The sequence below is a fragment of the Sander lucioperca genome, chromosome 7 (assembly GCF_008315115.2).
Source record: "Sander lucioperca isolate FBNREF2018 chromosome 7, SLUC_FBN_1.2, whole genome shotgun sequence".
NCBI classification, from domain to species: Eukaryota; Metazoa; Chordata; class Actinopteri; order Perciformes; family Percidae; genus Sander; species Sander lucioperca.
In genome coordinates this window covers 18,847,316-18,865,030 of record NC_050179.1, presented here as the reverse complement: position 1 = coordinate 18,865,030, position 17,715 = coordinate 18,847,316, and the positions used below count along the sequence as shown (strand labels likewise).

The 17,715-nt window shown below is 38.4% G+C and overlaps 1 protein-coding gene across 4 annotated transcripts; it reads left to right on the top strand.

Moving 5' to 3' along the window:
- The first annotated feature begins 617 nt into the window (after nucleotides 1–617).
- alkbh3 (alkB homolog 3, alpha-ketoglutarate dependent dioxygenase) lies at nucleotides 618–14,803 on the top strand. 4 transcript variants are annotated; one of them, XM_031295204.2, is made up of 11 exons: nucleotides 625–738; nucleotides 1,776–1,862; nucleotides 2,052–2,161; nucleotides 2,273–2,307; nucleotides 2,464–2,511; nucleotides 4,693–4,796; nucleotides 6,886–6,974; nucleotides 7,252–7,461; nucleotides 8,686–8,784; nucleotides 12,084–12,226; nucleotides 14,336–14,803. In XM_031295204.2, exons 2-10 carry the CDS (start codon nucleotides 1,787–1,789, stop codon nucleotides 12,207–12,209), a joined length of 897 nt encoding a protein of 298 aa, XP_031151064.1. In that variant the 5' UTR covers nucleotides 625–738; nucleotides 1,776–1,786; the 3' UTR covers nucleotides 12,210–12,226; nucleotides 14,336–14,803. The 4 variants fall into 4 exon arrangements, with proteins under 4 accessions (XP_031151065.1, XP_031151064.1, XP_031151063.1 ...); XM_031295203.2 differs by having other exon boundaries at nucleotides 14,329–14,803; XM_031295205.2 differs by lacking the exon at nucleotides 14,336–14,803 and having other exon boundaries at nucleotides 618–740; nucleotides 1,777–1,862; nucleotides 12,084–13,641.
- The last annotated feature ends 2,912 nt before the right edge of the window (nucleotides 14,804–17,715 follow it).

Here is a 17,715-nt window from a genome sequence, read left to right as displayed (position 1 = left end):
TACTGTCTGGTTAAAAATCCTGATTTAAACCTTTTTACCTAAACTAAATTGGTAAAACTGTATATAATTATCAGCATACTACAGCCTATAATTATCAAAGTAGGCCTATGCAGAATAATCTCTCACAATGTTATGTCAATACTGTATTTATTATGCTATTGGATTATTTGTACTGTTGCAATAACACATTGTTGCTCATCAAGATGAAGCTAACTTTAAGTAGTTAGCTACTGTTATATGTATATACTATAAAACAATATATATTATATCATTAATGATCATGTGTTGAATGGAAAATCTTAATCTGCAAAGAAACTAGTAATAGCTGACAAATTAGTGGAGTAAAGAAGATTTCCTACTGTAATGTAGTGGAGAAGAAGTATGAAGTAGCACATAATGGCAGTAATCAAGTAATGTATGAGTAACTCGAAACTGTCATTGTTAACAGTAACATTCTTCAGTAAATGTATTTAGTTACTTTCCACCGCTGGATCTGGATCACTTCAACGCTGTTTTTTTTGTGTGATTCAGATTCACCGGTGCCTTTGACAACCCAGCCAAATTTTAGAGACAGAAAGAGACAAAGAAAGTTGCGGAACCTATTTACTCGTCTCAGTTCCGGGTAGGATTTGTTTTTTTGTAACACACTTGCCATGGCTGTCAAAGCACAGGTGCCCTAGTTTATGTAGAGTTGTATCTTTTCTTTTTAGCTGTAGTGTTGCGTTTTAGCAGCCATTTTGGTAAGTATCTTAGTTTAAAGATTCAACATTAGTTAACTGGATGTTATCTAAAAATGGTTATTTATCTTTAAGTAAGTTATCTAAGCTAGCATAGCTAGCTATCAGCCAGACTAGCTTAACACTTAACTTTGTCTGTAAACATGGCACCCAAATGCAATTTAAGCTAAGCAGTTATCAGTACCTTCATTATTAAATTATCAAGTTGCTGCTTATTTTATTACAGAATAAAATCAAAATCAATACATGTATTTCGGCGAGTGTAGAAATAAAAAATCAGGGTAGATTATAATACAAATGCTACTAGCTAGTTCGTAGTATTATGCGACGTGTACATTTATCGCCAATCCTGTTTTTCTAAATGTCAGTAACAACAGCATAATTAATTTTCAGTGCAGCGATGTATAATGTGCAAGATCTAGCCTAAAGTCTTATTTTTGTCAGCAGCTCTTGGGGCAGGCTATGTTTCTTTGTTTAAATAAACAAACAGTGAAGACTAATATCAGACAGACAAACTACATCAAAGCTGATGCAGTGGAATACAGCATAAATTAAATGAAAGCCATTATAAAACATATCATGACTTTAAAATAATAAACTAAGCATCACAAAGCACGACAAAACTTTAAAGCAAATGCACTTAAAGAAGAAAAAATAATAAGCTGGACATTCTCTCAATTCAGTCCTTGTCACTGATAACTCTACGGCTGCAATCGAATCGCTTCGAGAAATCATTTGCGATAGCCCTACTGCTGCAGATATGCCATAACTCTAAATCTGGTTTTGGTTCTGTCCTGTTTAAAAAAATTAAATGAAAACGTTAAGAAAGGCAAATTAATATTTGTGGGTTGTCATCATTTATTGTGGAAAGACTAGACTCCCATAATTCCTCGGGAAGCTCTTGGTTTAAGAAATACTAAGTGTGACTTGGTTTCTTAGGAGAAATCTAGCTTGATTAGCTTTCTGTATTTCTCTTAGTTTATGGATAATCGGTTTCCATATTGATAAAAGCTTGGTCTTCTTCCTTGGTCACTCGCAGATGTGATGCGATGTCAGATAAGCGTCAGCGTGCCAGAGTCCAGGGCTCCTGGGCAAAGCAACTGCCAAAACCCTCTATACCAACAGGTAATTTTAGGGCCAATCAATGAATATACTGTTGTGTTGTACCTGCTACTCTTTGAATGAGATCATTTTTTATATTTACTTATTCATATCCCTGAATGCTGCATTCATGGTCCTGTTAACCTGCCTGATGTATAGACAACTACTACTTATTGTTATAAGAATACCTCATATTTTTTTGTTTTTTACCAGGTGCAGTCTCAAACAACCAACAACCCAGAAATGTCAACCCAGCCCCTAGTTCTTGGGGATGTGGGCCACAGAAAACACCTAAGACATTTGAGTTTCACCAGCCCACCAAGGTAGACAGTAAATATAAAACGTCACTGTTGAATTTTAGGATAATTAGCCTGTTAGAATGGTTTATAAGGAAGTGTTTACTCTTTCTCTGTTCTGACTATTCTACATTGCAGCCAGTTAGAGATGTTCCACCAGAGAATGTGATGGAGTAAGTAACACATTTCTATCTTCACTGGATATACTTTATATTTGTGTTATATGTGTTTCTGTCTCTTATCTCATGGTGTTTTTGCTTGTTCTGTGGTTGTATACTCCACACACATTGGCTTACATTTTTTTCATTCATTTATTTTGTTCTGGACAGGCAGGCAGGTGATCATGAGATCAGCAATGGACCATCAGGAGTGTCCAGGTAAGTACAGTGTAATAGTGTAGATGAAAAAGTTTAAACCAAATGGAAAATAAGGGCATAAACATACCAGTGTGTTTAGTGAGGATAACAAATATGTGATTGAGTTTTAATTCCACTAGATGGCAGTCATCCCACAAGCAACAATGTATAAAGCTTTTAATGAATGTCATGCCTACTGCCTAACTTACTGTATGTTACCTACTGTGACACTATGTACTGTACATACAGCATTCTGGACAATCTTTTTTAAGGCATTAAGCTGATGCTTTTATCAAGACTAATATACCCAGTGCCATTATATTAAAGACAACCAAGAGCAAGGAAAGAATGGCTCAGTGCCATAAGAACCTTAGAGTCAATATTCTGTGATTGATGCTGTGACTGTTACCTAGATTAATCATGTATGAGCTTTGGAAAGAAGTATAAAAGGAGAAAAAGGAAAAGGTGAAAGATTTATATTTCAATTTTGATTTAAATCTGCACCTACAGTAATTTCTCAAGAATAAGCACATTGCTCTTTTGCTAATTTTTAGTCTTAACAATAATGACAATTAGCTTTTAGACTACTATGCATCCAAGCCATAGCTGGATAAGATTTTGAGGTTCAGGCTTCTACTAGTCTCGCATTGCCAGACTTTGCTGCACAGTGCTGCTGGCTCTACAGGCTCTGCAAAATGCTCTCGGGAAGAAACTTGTTTTGATGGGACATTTGCACCTCGCAAAAGAAAACTGCACATATAATATAAAATGAAGTTAACTGTTCACGCAGTACATTAACGCGAACTATTTAAATTAGCTGGATATATGGTTAAACCTAATTTGCTCTACAAGTGTATTGCCGTGTGTAACGTTACTTCCAGTTAAGCAATCCTGCCGTAATCGGTCCCCAAATCGTCCCATTTGGATGGTAAATGCCGTAATGTTAAAAATATTCTATGTTAATCTTTACAATTATTCCCCGAACCAAGCAAGATTACCTTGTTGCACGGTCCAAATTTTCTTTAAAACTTGCCATTTTCAGCGTGTAGCTTGCTAGCTCGAAGTTTGTTGTTTCCTGAAACAAGGCGAGGGACATCCCAGCAGCACCGGATGTTGCGGCGATTATCCTGGAAATGAACTGTCATCGCTCCAGACTAGGCTTCTACTAACCTTAGATGAGGTGCACCAACGGACACCAAAGGGGCCAGTATGCTTCTTCAGAACTGCTTGTGGGATGGTAAAATAGTCCCTCCCCCTTAACTTTTCTGACGTTGGTTTGGGGAAGACTGTGTCCAACCATTTCTGTAACTCTCCAAAACCGACAATCCAGCATTCACACCCACTTCACGCAATCTTTGGCCAACTGTTCGTAGGTGAGAAAGGAGCGAGGGTTTGAACTTCTCTCTCAAGCTCTCTTTTTTTTCATTTGTTACACAACTATTTGTGGCACTTTTCACGTGAACAACTGAGTGCAACGTTATGATGGTCTTCCAGCAGAGACTGAAAATGTGCGCAGCTATCCCCATACTTAAATTATATCATGTCTCGCCCCTTTCTATGACTGCCGGCTTTTCACTCTACCTTCCAGTGTAGCCTTTCGGACCAACTATAAACACTTTTGATTTCCGACATGGTTGGACAACACGTCTTCAGAACTGGTTCTGATGGAGCATAAACCGGCCCTAAGACCAGCCATTTGCCAAATCGATTTGGCTGGTTATTTTATATTAATTATACTCTGGTGGGTAAACAACCAGTTATGCTGCTGTTATACCAGTATTTTGGCTGAAAGATTCAAGATTCCTTTTATTGTCATTCAGCAAAACACAGACATGTAAAGCATGAAGAAATTACAAGCATGGCTCCTTTTTAAAAACACAGATAAAAACAGGGTAATAAATAGAGCTCTATGAATATATATAAAAACAGAATAAATAATTTCCAGCAGAGTATTTGTCCGTATGACTATTTGCACACAAGCCTCTGCCAATGTATTCTTGACTATCCTTTTTTTTGCTTTCTGATGACAGAAAAAGGTTTATGTCCAGACTTGAACCAAGTATTTTTGATTGCCTACCCTAAACCCATAGGCCACCAGGGTGCCCCATTGTGGATTATCCTGTAGAAATGCTACATATATGAACTACATGCTTCATATTGGCACCTTAATTTTCTGTGTACTATGTCTTTCCATCTGTCCAGACTGCGGCTGCTGCCTGGGTTTCTTCCCCCAGAAGAGGCTGACTGGATGTTCAGTAAGCTGTTAGCAGAGCTGCCCTGGTCCCAGAAGACCAACTACAGACAGGGTGTGTACCAGGGGCTTAAGGATAAGCAGTATAGAAGGGGTGAAATGTGAGCCTATGATGTAAGGTGGAGGTTGAACAGAGTTCCCCAACTGCAGCTGGCTTGCTGTTGGGTTCATGTGTGTTCTAGTTTCGTGATAGTGCTGTGTTGAACTTTTCCTCATGTTTGAGACATCTTTATGTTATGTATAACATTTGAAAGCACTTACAGAGTACAAATGTCTGCCAACACTGCAAAATCATCAATTTGTTTTACTTTAACAACAAAATATGTCACATTTTCAGTGTGCATCTGGATTTGCATATTGATTGATTGTTGTTTGGTACTCATGGTAGATTTTCTTTCTCCATCCACATTAGCATGAGTATAATTTGAGAAGACAAAAGCAAAAACTGCAAGAGTTGTGCAAAGGCTTCATTTAGCAAAACAGCATTTTCCTTTTAAAAAGGAAAAAATAACTTGCACATTGTACCCAGACAGACTATATACAGCGAGCCTGTTGAACTTCAGCCAGACTTTGCCTCAGAATCAGCCTCTCTCTAAGCTGGCTCTTGTCAATCTTGTGTGTTACTCTGCAATAGCTTCGTAGCAGACAAACAGCAATATAAAGACAATTGACCAAGATGATTTCCAAACACAGATCATAAAGTTGTGTCATCTCAATCCATCACTCCTGAGACTTTGTCAACAAAGTCCACGTGATGTTTAGGTTAAAGAGGAAGTAGTGGAAAAAGGATGTTAACCCCTCACCAGTCATCTCTCCCATGTACTCTGTCATTTGTTCTGTCTTGTTTTAAAACCCTCTTGACTCAGTTTTTCCGACCATTGCTCAGGACTCTAAATTGGAGCCTGTGAGTGAGTTAAGGTTTTGTTTATCTTTTCCCCCTGATAGCATCTTTTTTTATGGGTAAGGCTTTTGAAAGTTGAAATGACCACACATATTTATAAGTATTAGCTCGAGAGGCCCGGAATAATTCAGCACCATAAAAAGCGATGGCTGCTTGAGTAGTTTGTTTTGGTTTCACCATGTTCTCGTACCAGAGGTCTGGCCAAAATACACTAATGGCAGAGAATTGGTTCTTGGAAGGGATCTTGTGGTTCCCAGAGAAAGATACACCAAGAACAACAGAGGAAGAGAGACATTTCATTTAAATGTTTACTTTACCTTCTGCTAGAAATAGATTCTGGTGCAGATGATCATTTTACATGTGGTTCACGCTGGAAAAGGAATATATTAAGAGCAAAACTGTGTCAACTTCCTGCCCTACTTATAGTTGTCATTCAGCAAAAAAGAGGTAGCTATGAAAACAGACTGGATCTATTCTCTTTTGAAATTGAAATTGCTGTGACCCAATTACTGATGCAATATAGAGTTGGTCCACAGCTGCTGTTCTCCATAAGGAAGATTAATGTTACAGTGTATTTAAAGCCTGCAGGGGTTGAGTATTTGATACTGGTTACTCAATAGTGTATGTTTGTCATGTTAATGGGCTGCAACATGCAGTACCACCATTATGGCTTTTTTAAAATTCATCAATCAATAAATCACTACCACGTTCATTTTCAGATATCACAAAGGCTGTATATCGGACCTTAATACTTCTTGAGTATTGCTGAAATGTGTCTGTAGCATAGTATCAAAAATGGGTGAGACATTTTCTGATCTAAATCAGGAAACTTTTCCTTATTATATTTTATTTAGGCAGCAGTGATACTGGCTATGGTCAGAGTTCAACCAGAGAGGGCAGTGAAACACTGCCGTTCAGCCTGGTGTTAACGTACTCTTTAGCATTAATGTATTGAACAGTTTTTATAAAATGGGGGAAAAAAACTCCCCAAAAATGGTATTGAAAGAAGTATTGTTTTAGTGTAAGTACTAAAACTCTGATAAGTTTTTCACCAGTATTAAAAATCTTACAATACTCAGCATGCATAACATCCTATTTGTGACTGTAAGTAAGGGATTTATGGGAAATATGGTTAAAATGTTGAGAACTGTATGCAATCACTATATACCTGGCTACAGATAAAGGCTGCACAATGTCTGGTTCTTTTGAGGTAAGGTGTATTTGTTTGTGTGTGTTGGTCCAGGTGAGGCATACGAGGAGCCCAGGCTGACTTGCTGGTATGGAGAGTTGCCCTATACATATGCTCGCTCCACCATGGCTGCTAACACACAGGTTAGAAAACTCATTAAACCTCCAAGCCCCCAAAACCGACGATAACAACACATTTATTTTACATTCATGTTTATCTTTTTTGTTTCTTAATTTCTCACTACCATGCTTTTTTATTTTCATTTTTATCTTTTTCTTAGACTATTTTGTTGCTTGTTGTCTTGTTTGTTTTAATGCTGTCTCTTTGTTGAAATTGTGGTTGCATGCATTTTTTATTTTGTTTCATTATTTTACTACATTAGTTTATGTCTCTTTCTTATTCTCTTTTTTTGCCTCATAGTGGCATCCATTGCTGTTAACCCTTCGCGAGGCAGTGGAGCAGGTGAGCGGATGCAGCTTCAACTCACTGCTGTGTAACCTGTATCGGGACGGCCATGACAGCATCGGCTGGCACAGTGACAATGAGGCCGCTTTGGGTACCAAGCCCACCATCGCCTCTGTCAGTCTCGGCGACACCAGAGTGTTCAGCCTCCGCAAGCAGCCTCCACCGGTGAGATGATGAGCATAGAAATAGATGTCCATTCTTACATTCAGATTTAGCCTGGTTGACACCAGACCCTTCTCAGTTGTAACTGAGAGTGGGTCTGGGCAAGGTTCATTCACAGCTCATTTCCAAAGGGGCGTCACCAACGGACGGCGCTCAAATGCCTCTGGGCGCAATTGGATAGTCCTTCAACCAATCAGACCAACGATCCGGGTGACGTAACGGCGACAGCGGCATCAACGGGTTGCTGCGCTTCGGTATCCGTCAAGTTGAATGTAAACAAAAAGCTGCTCGCCGTCGCTGCGCTATCGTCATCGTGTAAAGCCCACCTCAACGGTTGTGATTGGTGCCTCGATTTGGAAAAATTGGAAAAGGGCTTGAATGGGCTCTTGGCCAGACTGACTTGCAGAGCAAATCTCAAATTTGCCGGAAGTTCACCAGGGTTTTCCCAGGCTAATTCAGATTAGGTACAGCATAATACATATGTTGTTTAGATACTTAATAAGGATATTATCAACATGTATATTATCCCTCTGAGCACTGAATGTTCTTACATTTGCTTATATGCTGGCTTGGTTAATTTAGAATGAAAGTCTTGTTTCATTATTTTTTCCTCATCCAGCTCCCAGTATTCATTAAAGTGGTCTCATAAAGTATTTGATTTGGCCTTCTAAAACCTGCAGACACTCTTTCTGACCTTTTGCTGTTTCTCATGAGTTAGTTTGTTGGTAAGACTTGGCTCACAGTCAGGGAGACTTTCTCCTGCCTCTACCGCACGCTACTTAATAAAGCGGAACTGCTGTGCAAATCTTAATAAAAAGAAGTGACTGAGGGTGGTGGAGTGCAGAACAGCAGCCAAGGCGAGGTGGTGAAAAACTGGACACGGGAAGGTTTATGTCAGGTATTGTGTTTAGACTCAGCAGAGTATTTAGAGGCCTGTGTTTAATAGTTGTCTGATATTTTAAGTGTTAAAGTATACACTTCTTAGGAGGCAGGCTTCATTGGTCATGATGTAGTGGCATTTAGTTGTAATTTGCAGGTAACAAAATGTGCCTACAACTTTGTTTGTGGCTTTTTGTTCTCCTTTGTGTGTTAATGTTATTCATGTGACATTACTGTGTGTGTGTGTGTGTGTGTGTGTGTGTGTGTGTGTGTGTGTGTGTGTGTGTGTGTGTGTGTGTGTGTGTGTGTATACATTGTGCTTTACTGTCTTTATGTTCATGGGTTTAGGAGGAAAATGGGGACTACACTTATGTGGAGCGGATTCGGGTTCCTCTGAGTCACGGGACACTTTTGGTGATGGATGGAGCCACACAAGACGACTGGCAGGTAGGCTCCACCAATCAAATGCAAGGGCCCATGCAGGCAAAATGGTCACTCATAGAAACGCCAGCCGCTGAACACAAGGACGGCTCAGAATCAGGCAGAAATTAAATAGACTGCTTTAAAAGCACTGGAAGATACTTGTTTTGTTTGTTTTTCTTTTCTTTTTTCCTTTGGAAACTTTGTTCCCAAAGTTTACTTGTCAATCAAACAACTTGAGCGTTAATGTATGTCTTGTTCCTAATATTTAATGTACATACGGTCCTGGGCATCACATGGTTTTTCTCAAGAAAACAACCTACCTCCCACCACATGTTGGAAACCAAATTAAAAGCTTTTATCATATAATTAATAATATTGTTAAAGGTTGAATTACAGCTGTATTTCATCACTTAGAAATATAGAACAGTGAAACCGCAATGTAGAAGTTATGTAATATTACTTTAAGGCACTGTAACAGTAATTGTATCTAACATTATGACATATTTACTGTCAAATTAAAGAAAACACTCCAGTAAATAATAACAACAAACTAGAAGGGCACTCGGAGAGTGCAGACCAAGGCATCCCACAATGTAAAATTTCCCAGTCGGGAACTTATTTTTCTGTATATTCCGACACCGCTTGATTGCAGCACAAATACCCTTTCTCGCAATGCTAACAAAAGTGAAAAGACTATATGTGTATCCGCCCCGTGATATGAATCTGCTTCACAATTTTATGAGTTCTATCTTGGCGCTTGCTCCACCCTTCCACCAAGTTTCAATAAAATCAGGCCAATAGTTTTCCATAATCCTCCTGACAGACAGACATACAAACAAACTGAGCTGGAAACACAACTCCTAATATACATACTCCTCGGCGGAGGTAAAAAAATAACTTTGCTAATTTCTGTACTCTCTGGTACCTGCCTGATGTTTTTAATCATTGCAGAAATAGTTGTAAGACGTTGCACAAAGCTATCCTTAACTATGATTAAAACAGTAACCTGGATAAAATCCGTTTCCTCATGTAACTTTGGACATTTACATGTAGTAAATAGTCATGCACTAAAAACCTCATCTGCCTCAGCCAGGTGAAGACTGCTCGTGTTTGTTTTGTGCATTTGTGACTGTGTGTGTGGGTAAGTGCTTCCGATTCAACACACGTAAGAGAATAGACCTGTGGTGCTCAGATTCCTCCCCTGCCTGACAGACAGCGAAGATGGATGGAGTGGCCCTGAAAGAATAGCAAAGCATCAGCATAATGAGGGTCATTTGTTTTACAATCAGGGACAGCGGCTATGAGAGCATGAAAGAGGATGAAAAGTCTTTGTGTGTGTAATAGAGTGTTTGAGTGTGTAGCTGGTTTCTGTTAAAAGCATCGGGCTGTACACAACAGTGACATTATGTCATATTACAATAGTTTGAATTTAATATTGATTGAATGTTTTCAACCTTTGGAAGAATAGATAAAAGCTCCACTTGTGTGTGAAAAAGGTCATACTATTTAGCTTTAACTTTTTTTTTTAACTTTTTACAGAATAAAGGATGCATAACAAAACAGTTGTGCATAAGAGGAATACTGTGAACAATTTAAGAGATAGTACTTTTGTGTTTGAAAGGAGTTCAGATTCACCAAAGTCCCACACTAACACAAAAAAAACAACCGATCGAGGCAGCCGTAGACCACTAACTCCCATGTTCTGCAAGGTAAAATTGCTGTTTTTGTCAAAGGAGTCTGGTGGCTTTGAAGAGAGCAAAGATGGATATAATGCCTTCACTTCCCTGTCAGAAAGGGCTGTCTGGCAGCAAGGTTAAGCGGTGAACATATTCTAAACATAGCATACACTTGAACTGATAATGATTTTTTTTCAATATATCCAAACTATCCCTTTAATGTCAAATAAAACGGCACCGGAATAAAAAAAAAAAAAAAAAACATGTCTGTGAGTTTCACAAGGTGAGTCAAATTCATTTGAAATGTAAAACAATTTTGAGAGCGATACTGCTAGAAAGATTATCATAGTTGTATCTCTTGTGTTAAAACAATCTAGCTAGTCAGGCTAAAATGTAAGTGCAAATTAAAAGGACTAAAAGAAAAACAAAGGGGACGAGGGGGAATAAAGAGAGGGAGTTTGAGCAAGTAAAGGGAGAAGGTCACAGGTGGTTTATTGCGACACCTCCCTGAGTATTTCAACAAAGGTTTCATCTCTCCTTTAAAGATCTTGCCAGGGAAAGAAGATCACACCATCCATTAATTCCTTCTCTGTCAGTACAGTCCTGGTGTGCCTAATAAAACCTCCTGGCTCAGCTAGAGAGGGTTGGAAGTGAGTGCTAAATATTTAACTAAACGTGTCAATTCTGCTAAAGTACTTCATTTGTTTGAAAAAGGATACAGGGTTTATGTCTGCCTGTTCTGGACTCTCTTTCTTTTGACACTGTTGTGGATAAGCAAACCTTTCCCCTCCTTTTGAGATGTAGGGGAAGGAGGAGTGTGTGAGCATATGACAAAAGTCCAGACATAAATGAGTTTCAGCATTGTTTTTGCAAAGGGAAATACATTTGCCTTTTACCCCATATGTGAAATAGTAAGAAAATAATGTTGTCTGTTTTCACATTTTCTGGTTGACCTGTGTATGTAGTGCAGAGGTCAACAACAAAAAACAAAAATAAGCCTATGTTTAGGAAAGTCCTGAAAATGTTAATCTTGTCTTGTGTTCTCATATCTGTTTGTTTTTCTAATCTTAGTTGCACGAGTATATGAGTCAGTGTTTTAGACAGATAACAACAGCTTATTTTTACTTTACTTTTTACCACATAGATTAGAATATACTTTGTGGCTGAAATCTATATATTTAATTTTTTATTTTGAATTGAGAATTATAATTGATAAATGTTGTCATTACAATGTGAATCCAATTACAAATTGTCAGTATTAACAAATACTGCACAGCCCGCACAGATAAGAAATGTTGACGATGTTAATGACCATAGAACAAAAATGAAGAAGATATTGCTGGACTTGGTAAAGCGTTATCAAATTGGATAAGGAATCAGTAGGGTTAGAAGTTACAAAACCTGAAAATAAAACAACAATATCAATGACAAAAAAAAACTAATGACCTGACATGTTCATTCTTCAGCTGGTTACAGGTTGGATCCCTAATAGCATCCAGTGTGTCTGTTAATAGCCACTTGCCCATGAGAAGGTAGAGGCTCTAAGCCACTACCTCCTAACTTTATATAAATCTTTCTGGATAAAAGACCAACACGTAGATATTTGACGTGTAAATGTAAAATTCGTCTTTTATCTTTCTCCACCAGCATCAAGTGGCTAAAGAGTACCATGACCGAGGCCCGCGCATCAACTTGACCTTCAGAACTATGTACCTAGAGCCAGAGGGCCACAGGCCGGGGACCAAGCTGCGATTCACACCCAGCCAACCGTAAACTTCCCTCAGATTCAGGTACTGAGGGCTCAGGAAACAAGTGTTTTCAAATACTGATCCACACAATGCTGGATGTGATGGTTGGAGTGTGAACAAGGCTTAAGCTACGAGATTTTGCCATGTGTGTGTGAACGTCACTGAGTCATTTCAACTGTTTGAAACAAGTCTTGTAAACACATCACTCAGTTACAGGCCACAGTATGAATAACAGGGAGATTTGCTGCTCTGTCTGAATTGAACCATAATAAGACTGCAGTCGTGACCAGTGGTGATTATCTGATATCCGTGTTTTCAGAGAAGCTAAACAAAAGAATGGATGATAATGAAGGTTTACTGGCTGGATAAAACCTCAGCCCTGCATATTACTTTGACTTTATTTATTTGTTCAGCACAGAGGGCTGTTTCTGTTCATTTCAGCCAATAATTCTTTGGTTTACATGGCAAACTCACATTTTGACCCAAATGACATGTCATGAAAAGTGTCTTTATGAAAGACAAGGTCCCGTTGACTGTACAGCATGTCACTGTCGATGTGACTTTTGATGAAATGCCTAAAATGTAAATTATTTCCTGCCTTGTTTATTTTGGGGAGCTTTTTTGGAGAGAACATAGTTGCTATAAAAAGGAAAGGAACAAGTAAAGCCACTTAGGCCAATTACAGCTCCATCAGGACTGGAATAAGTTAATGTCCCTGTTGAACAAGATTCGTCTAATCAGTCCCTCTGGTAGTTCAGTTTTTTTTTTAAAAAACCTCTAATATATCATGAACCAGAATCGTTAAAGTTAATCTAAGTTGAGCTTGCACAAGCATTTTGATAAAGTGTAAGGTTTTTGTTAACAAAACAAGTAACATAGCTGCATTTTCAACTGAAACACAACATATACTGTGGATAAAATGTGTACTTGATAACAGGAAAACAGGACAGCGCTGCCCAGGTAACCGGTAACCAAGTCAAATTACTTGCATACCCATTTTATTATTTCATTTGCAGTTATTTTTTTTTGATTGAATGATTTGTTATTGTTTACACAAAACATTGTTGTTGATCAAAAGACATCACACAATGCAAACTAAATCAAGAAGGCCATGCATATGCTACAAAAAACCTAGAGACATAAAACAAAAACTAATTCTAATGGCTATGGTTGCTATAGCAACATGTTAACAATGGCATATAGTGGTAAAGATACAGAAGAATCCCACAGCCATAAAAAGGACCTTTAACAGCCTGAAAAAAACGACTTTGGGTTCTTTGGGTCCAACATAACATTGACATCTAAAATGAAATTGAGGAAAATATATGTCTTAAGGGGGATACACACTACTTTAAACGCCCACATGATGGGATATTCTGTTTATTTTGTAACACTAAAGAGATGCAAGAGGTGTTCTTCATTGCTGTGGTTCTGAAATAAACAATTACTTCTCTGAATTCTCTTCTATTGTGTCCTATGTTCCAAAAAAACGATTTTTGTCGATTAAGCATAGCGTGTCTTATTTAATACATAACATTGAATTTTAAAACACTCCGACACCGCACTAACATTTTATATGGGACAGGCAAGTTCAAACAAAATACAATGTTGTGATAGGAAATTAGTGATGAAAATATACTGCAATCTGTGCATAATGTTGGTAAAATACAGGGAACAATTAAAGGTTCTCTCAAGGATCTAGAGTCTAGAGAGATCATGCAACCATTGTTGTAACTATATCTAAATGATGTGATAAGGTTGTTTAATGGAAAACAATTCTTCATTTCATATTGTGGTTTTATTAAAATCATGTGCCACAATGCAGTCAGAAAGTATTAGGACAGTCCTGTTTTTTTGTCTTTTTGGCTCTATCCAACACATTCAATTTAAATTGAAACCGTAAGGTGAAAGTGCTAACTGTTACTTTTAATGTTGCTTGAGGCTTTTCCCTTACCTTGTACGGCAGCTAGATTCTCGCGATTACAAGAGATCATGCGGAAATCCATCTTGTTAGGCTTCAAGTAATGCTTCAGACTGGCTTCTTTTTTTGGTTGAAGTTAGCTTGTGATAGACGGTGATAGACAGATGCTTCATCCAATCACCTGCCAAGCATTTTTGAAAATGCCTGCCCTTTTTCCAAACAGTTTCCAATGATGGCTGGGCAAAAAGTGAAGATCGAGTAGACAGACCAAACACAGCATCACCAGGGAAGATATCAAGCTTCTACTGATGAGAGACAGTACTTCACCTGACAGTTTTAAGATTACCTAATATACTGACAAAATGACTGTGTATGTAGATTCTATTTGATAACTACCCTTTTTGAAAGTTTTACACACACACACACACACACACACACTCTCTCTTAGAAGATTCATGCATGATGACATAACCGTCATGGGTAATTTGTAGCATTGGCTAAGTGTGAGAAAGTATCCTACTGTAGCTTTCAGTGACAAGTCCCAGTAAATATGGCTGCTGCAACAAGCAGGCTTAATATGGATGAGCTTCTTTTTTGCCAGAATTCTGGTAATTGTTTGCTTCAAGCTTCAGTTTTCTGTATAATTAACACTTTTGTTTATTATTATTGTGGAAATAAAGGATCACAAATTCAATCAAGTGTCAAATCACTGAACCCACTCCTCTGGGTGATTCCCGATGATATGGTAAATGCTATTATATTTAGGCATTAGGTCACTGGCCTTGTAATATCAACTTGGTAGTGCAAGTCCAATCATACCCTCTATGCAGTTTATTAATAGTTGTTTGTGTCGTATGGATTGCTCCCATCTGAAGGTTCTTCATGGCAAAACAATCCTGTGCTAGATATATAGATAGGCCTGACTCAACTGTTTCCTCTCGACTGCTGGAAGATGGGAAGATTGTTTTGATATTGAAGCCTTTTGTAACAATTTGTTCTAGTAGTACAAACTGTCTTGGATTGCAGGACAGTTTGTTCTAGTAGAAAAAATTGTCCGGCAATTCCAATAAAGATGTTGTAAATGGGGGTTTTAACAGCCAAGACTGGCACAATAAAGGCAAAAAAAGTCAAATGGAATAAAGACTAAAGATCATTCCTATTTGATATAATTAGCTTGCCACACACAGAATATCACACTTCCCTACCAGTCAGTTGAACTGGGGGGAAAACAGTGACTTCAGTCTCCACCTTCATTGATAGCCAAGATGGTGGTTCAGAGGTGTATTTGTTTGATCTGCTAGCTTAGCTTAGTGAGGCTTCAGCAGATGCAGAGGGAATGGAGAGTAAATAAGGGTAGGGAGAATGTAGTCTTTATTTGCCCCAAAGACTGTAGACCACTGACTGACAAGTAATAATACTACTGCTAACTTTTATCTTATCCACAGGGCAACTTTATTTCTCTAGAAAAAGGCAAATAATTACTGTTGCAATGAACATTATAGACTAGGGCCAGGTTCAGTTGATAGTATAATAAAGTGACGGCACATATATTATAATTCACATTCTAAAAAAAGTGTATTTAGTGTTAAGTTACTGTAAGTTAAGACCACCGAAGTGTGTACTGTTCAAACTAAACACCACTCAACACTAACAAGATACTGTAACTCACTGCAGCCTCAATTTTTCAAGTGCCTTTCCATCAGTACAGCACTTACTGTAACCATGACAACTTCTTTGGTTGCCCCATCTGACTCTTGCCTTACTTCGGTCTGCTGATGTGTTATGTCTTACTGTACATGTCAGCCGTAATCTTTCCCCATACTGCCTGAAAATAATTATATACCTGACACACACTTTTCCATTATTACTGAGCAAACAGCTTAGGTTACACATGACAGAATAGTAGACTGCAGGATGTATTTTTCTATATATAAAAGGGGATTCGGGGACTCATACTGTGTAATAGGGTCAGCAAGACCCTGTGTGTGTGTGTGTGTGTGTGTGTGTGTGTGTGTGTGTGTGTGTGTGTGTGTGTGTGTGTGTGTGAAGGGGGTCAATTAATGAGGAAGACCCACAGTGAGTGCAGCAGGTTGTGTAATAGGTCATAGGCCTTTTGTTGGTGCAGTGCAGATAAGAAATGTGCCATGCTGTGGCCGACTTTTACTGGCTCCTTGATGTTGGGCCTCCAGAGGCACTGATTGGAACATTTTGTACCAGACGAGAACATCACACCGCTGAACGGGAAACAGGTCTGGGCTGAACATTTGATTACATTTTGGCACAGCGCCTTCTGTTCAAGTCATTCAAGTCGTATTTGTTTTTTGGAAATGTTCTGTTGCAAATCTTGCACCTGCTCACTGATCACAGGTTGTTCTGGTTAAATCATAATCAAAATAATTATAGTAAAAATAGGAAGAAAAAAACTAAAGGTCCTTAATATTTGTAAAAGAAGGTCTTTAAATTGTCTAGTGCACACCTGCAGCTTTCATTGCTCCTCAATGATTCACAGCGACTCAACACATTTTCTTTTATTGTACTGTGCTGTTTATTTTATATCAAATCTGCACTAATCAATATTTTTATATCATGAAGGATCAAATACTATGTCTTATATCAAAGGTGTCACTCAGTGTAAAATGATTGACTGTGAGGGAGCATTTTAACGTCTTTAGGCTTATTGTTTCAGTTTTACGGCCTGCAACGTTGTGGTTCAGTCTCTCGGGTCTCATCAAGCAGGCAGCTGTTGTTATAGGAAAAGCTCTAATAAACCTACAGTACCTGTATGCTGTAGCTTGTTCCGCTGCCCTGATGTGAACCAAAAGAAATATACATTTTCAGAATATTCAGAATCAGATTGTCTTCTTGTATCTGCAAGCACTTGCCCAGCTCTGTCTTGTTATTGTTGATGTTTTCCACTCTGCCCAGAAAGGAATTTGGCATGTGACACGATGGCTAACTAACAAGCTGCCAGGCATTCCTGTGTTAGCCACTGTTTGGTTGTTGCAGATCCTGACACCTGTTGTGCAGAGCAGAAAACATTTGGGTTTACGGGAGCTGCATCAAAGCTGCGGTTGCTGCTAACTCCTTTATAGCTGTCTCTGGAGCCACTGGAGCCACTGTATGGTTACATCTAATTAGGCCTCAGTCCAGCGACGTTCCTGTCCATGCTGTTTACTCTGGCCACCTGATCTCCAGCCACCAGCCTCTGAAGTCTCATATTAGCAGACAGTAAACTGTAAACTGAATAACTGTGTTTGATTACAGAGCTCTAGATAGGTTTTATGGCATTATAAAGTCCTGATTCACAACGATATTTGAATTAATCCAGTGGGGAATATATAATTGTGTATATTAAGTACAGGTGCAACAGTGATACATAATGTTATAGTAAAGTAACAAACTGACTTGCATAATGATTTTTAATTAATGACAGCTGTTTGATCATGTTGAGCCTATTTTTGAATATGGCACAATGTGTTGAATATACTGTACAATAATCAGCCTCTGAACTGTTGAACTGGCACTTTCATAGCTATACATGAGTATTTTTTGATAGTAGTATTTTAACCAGTGAAAAGACCATTTAGCTTGAATTTAGACTGTTTAGAAT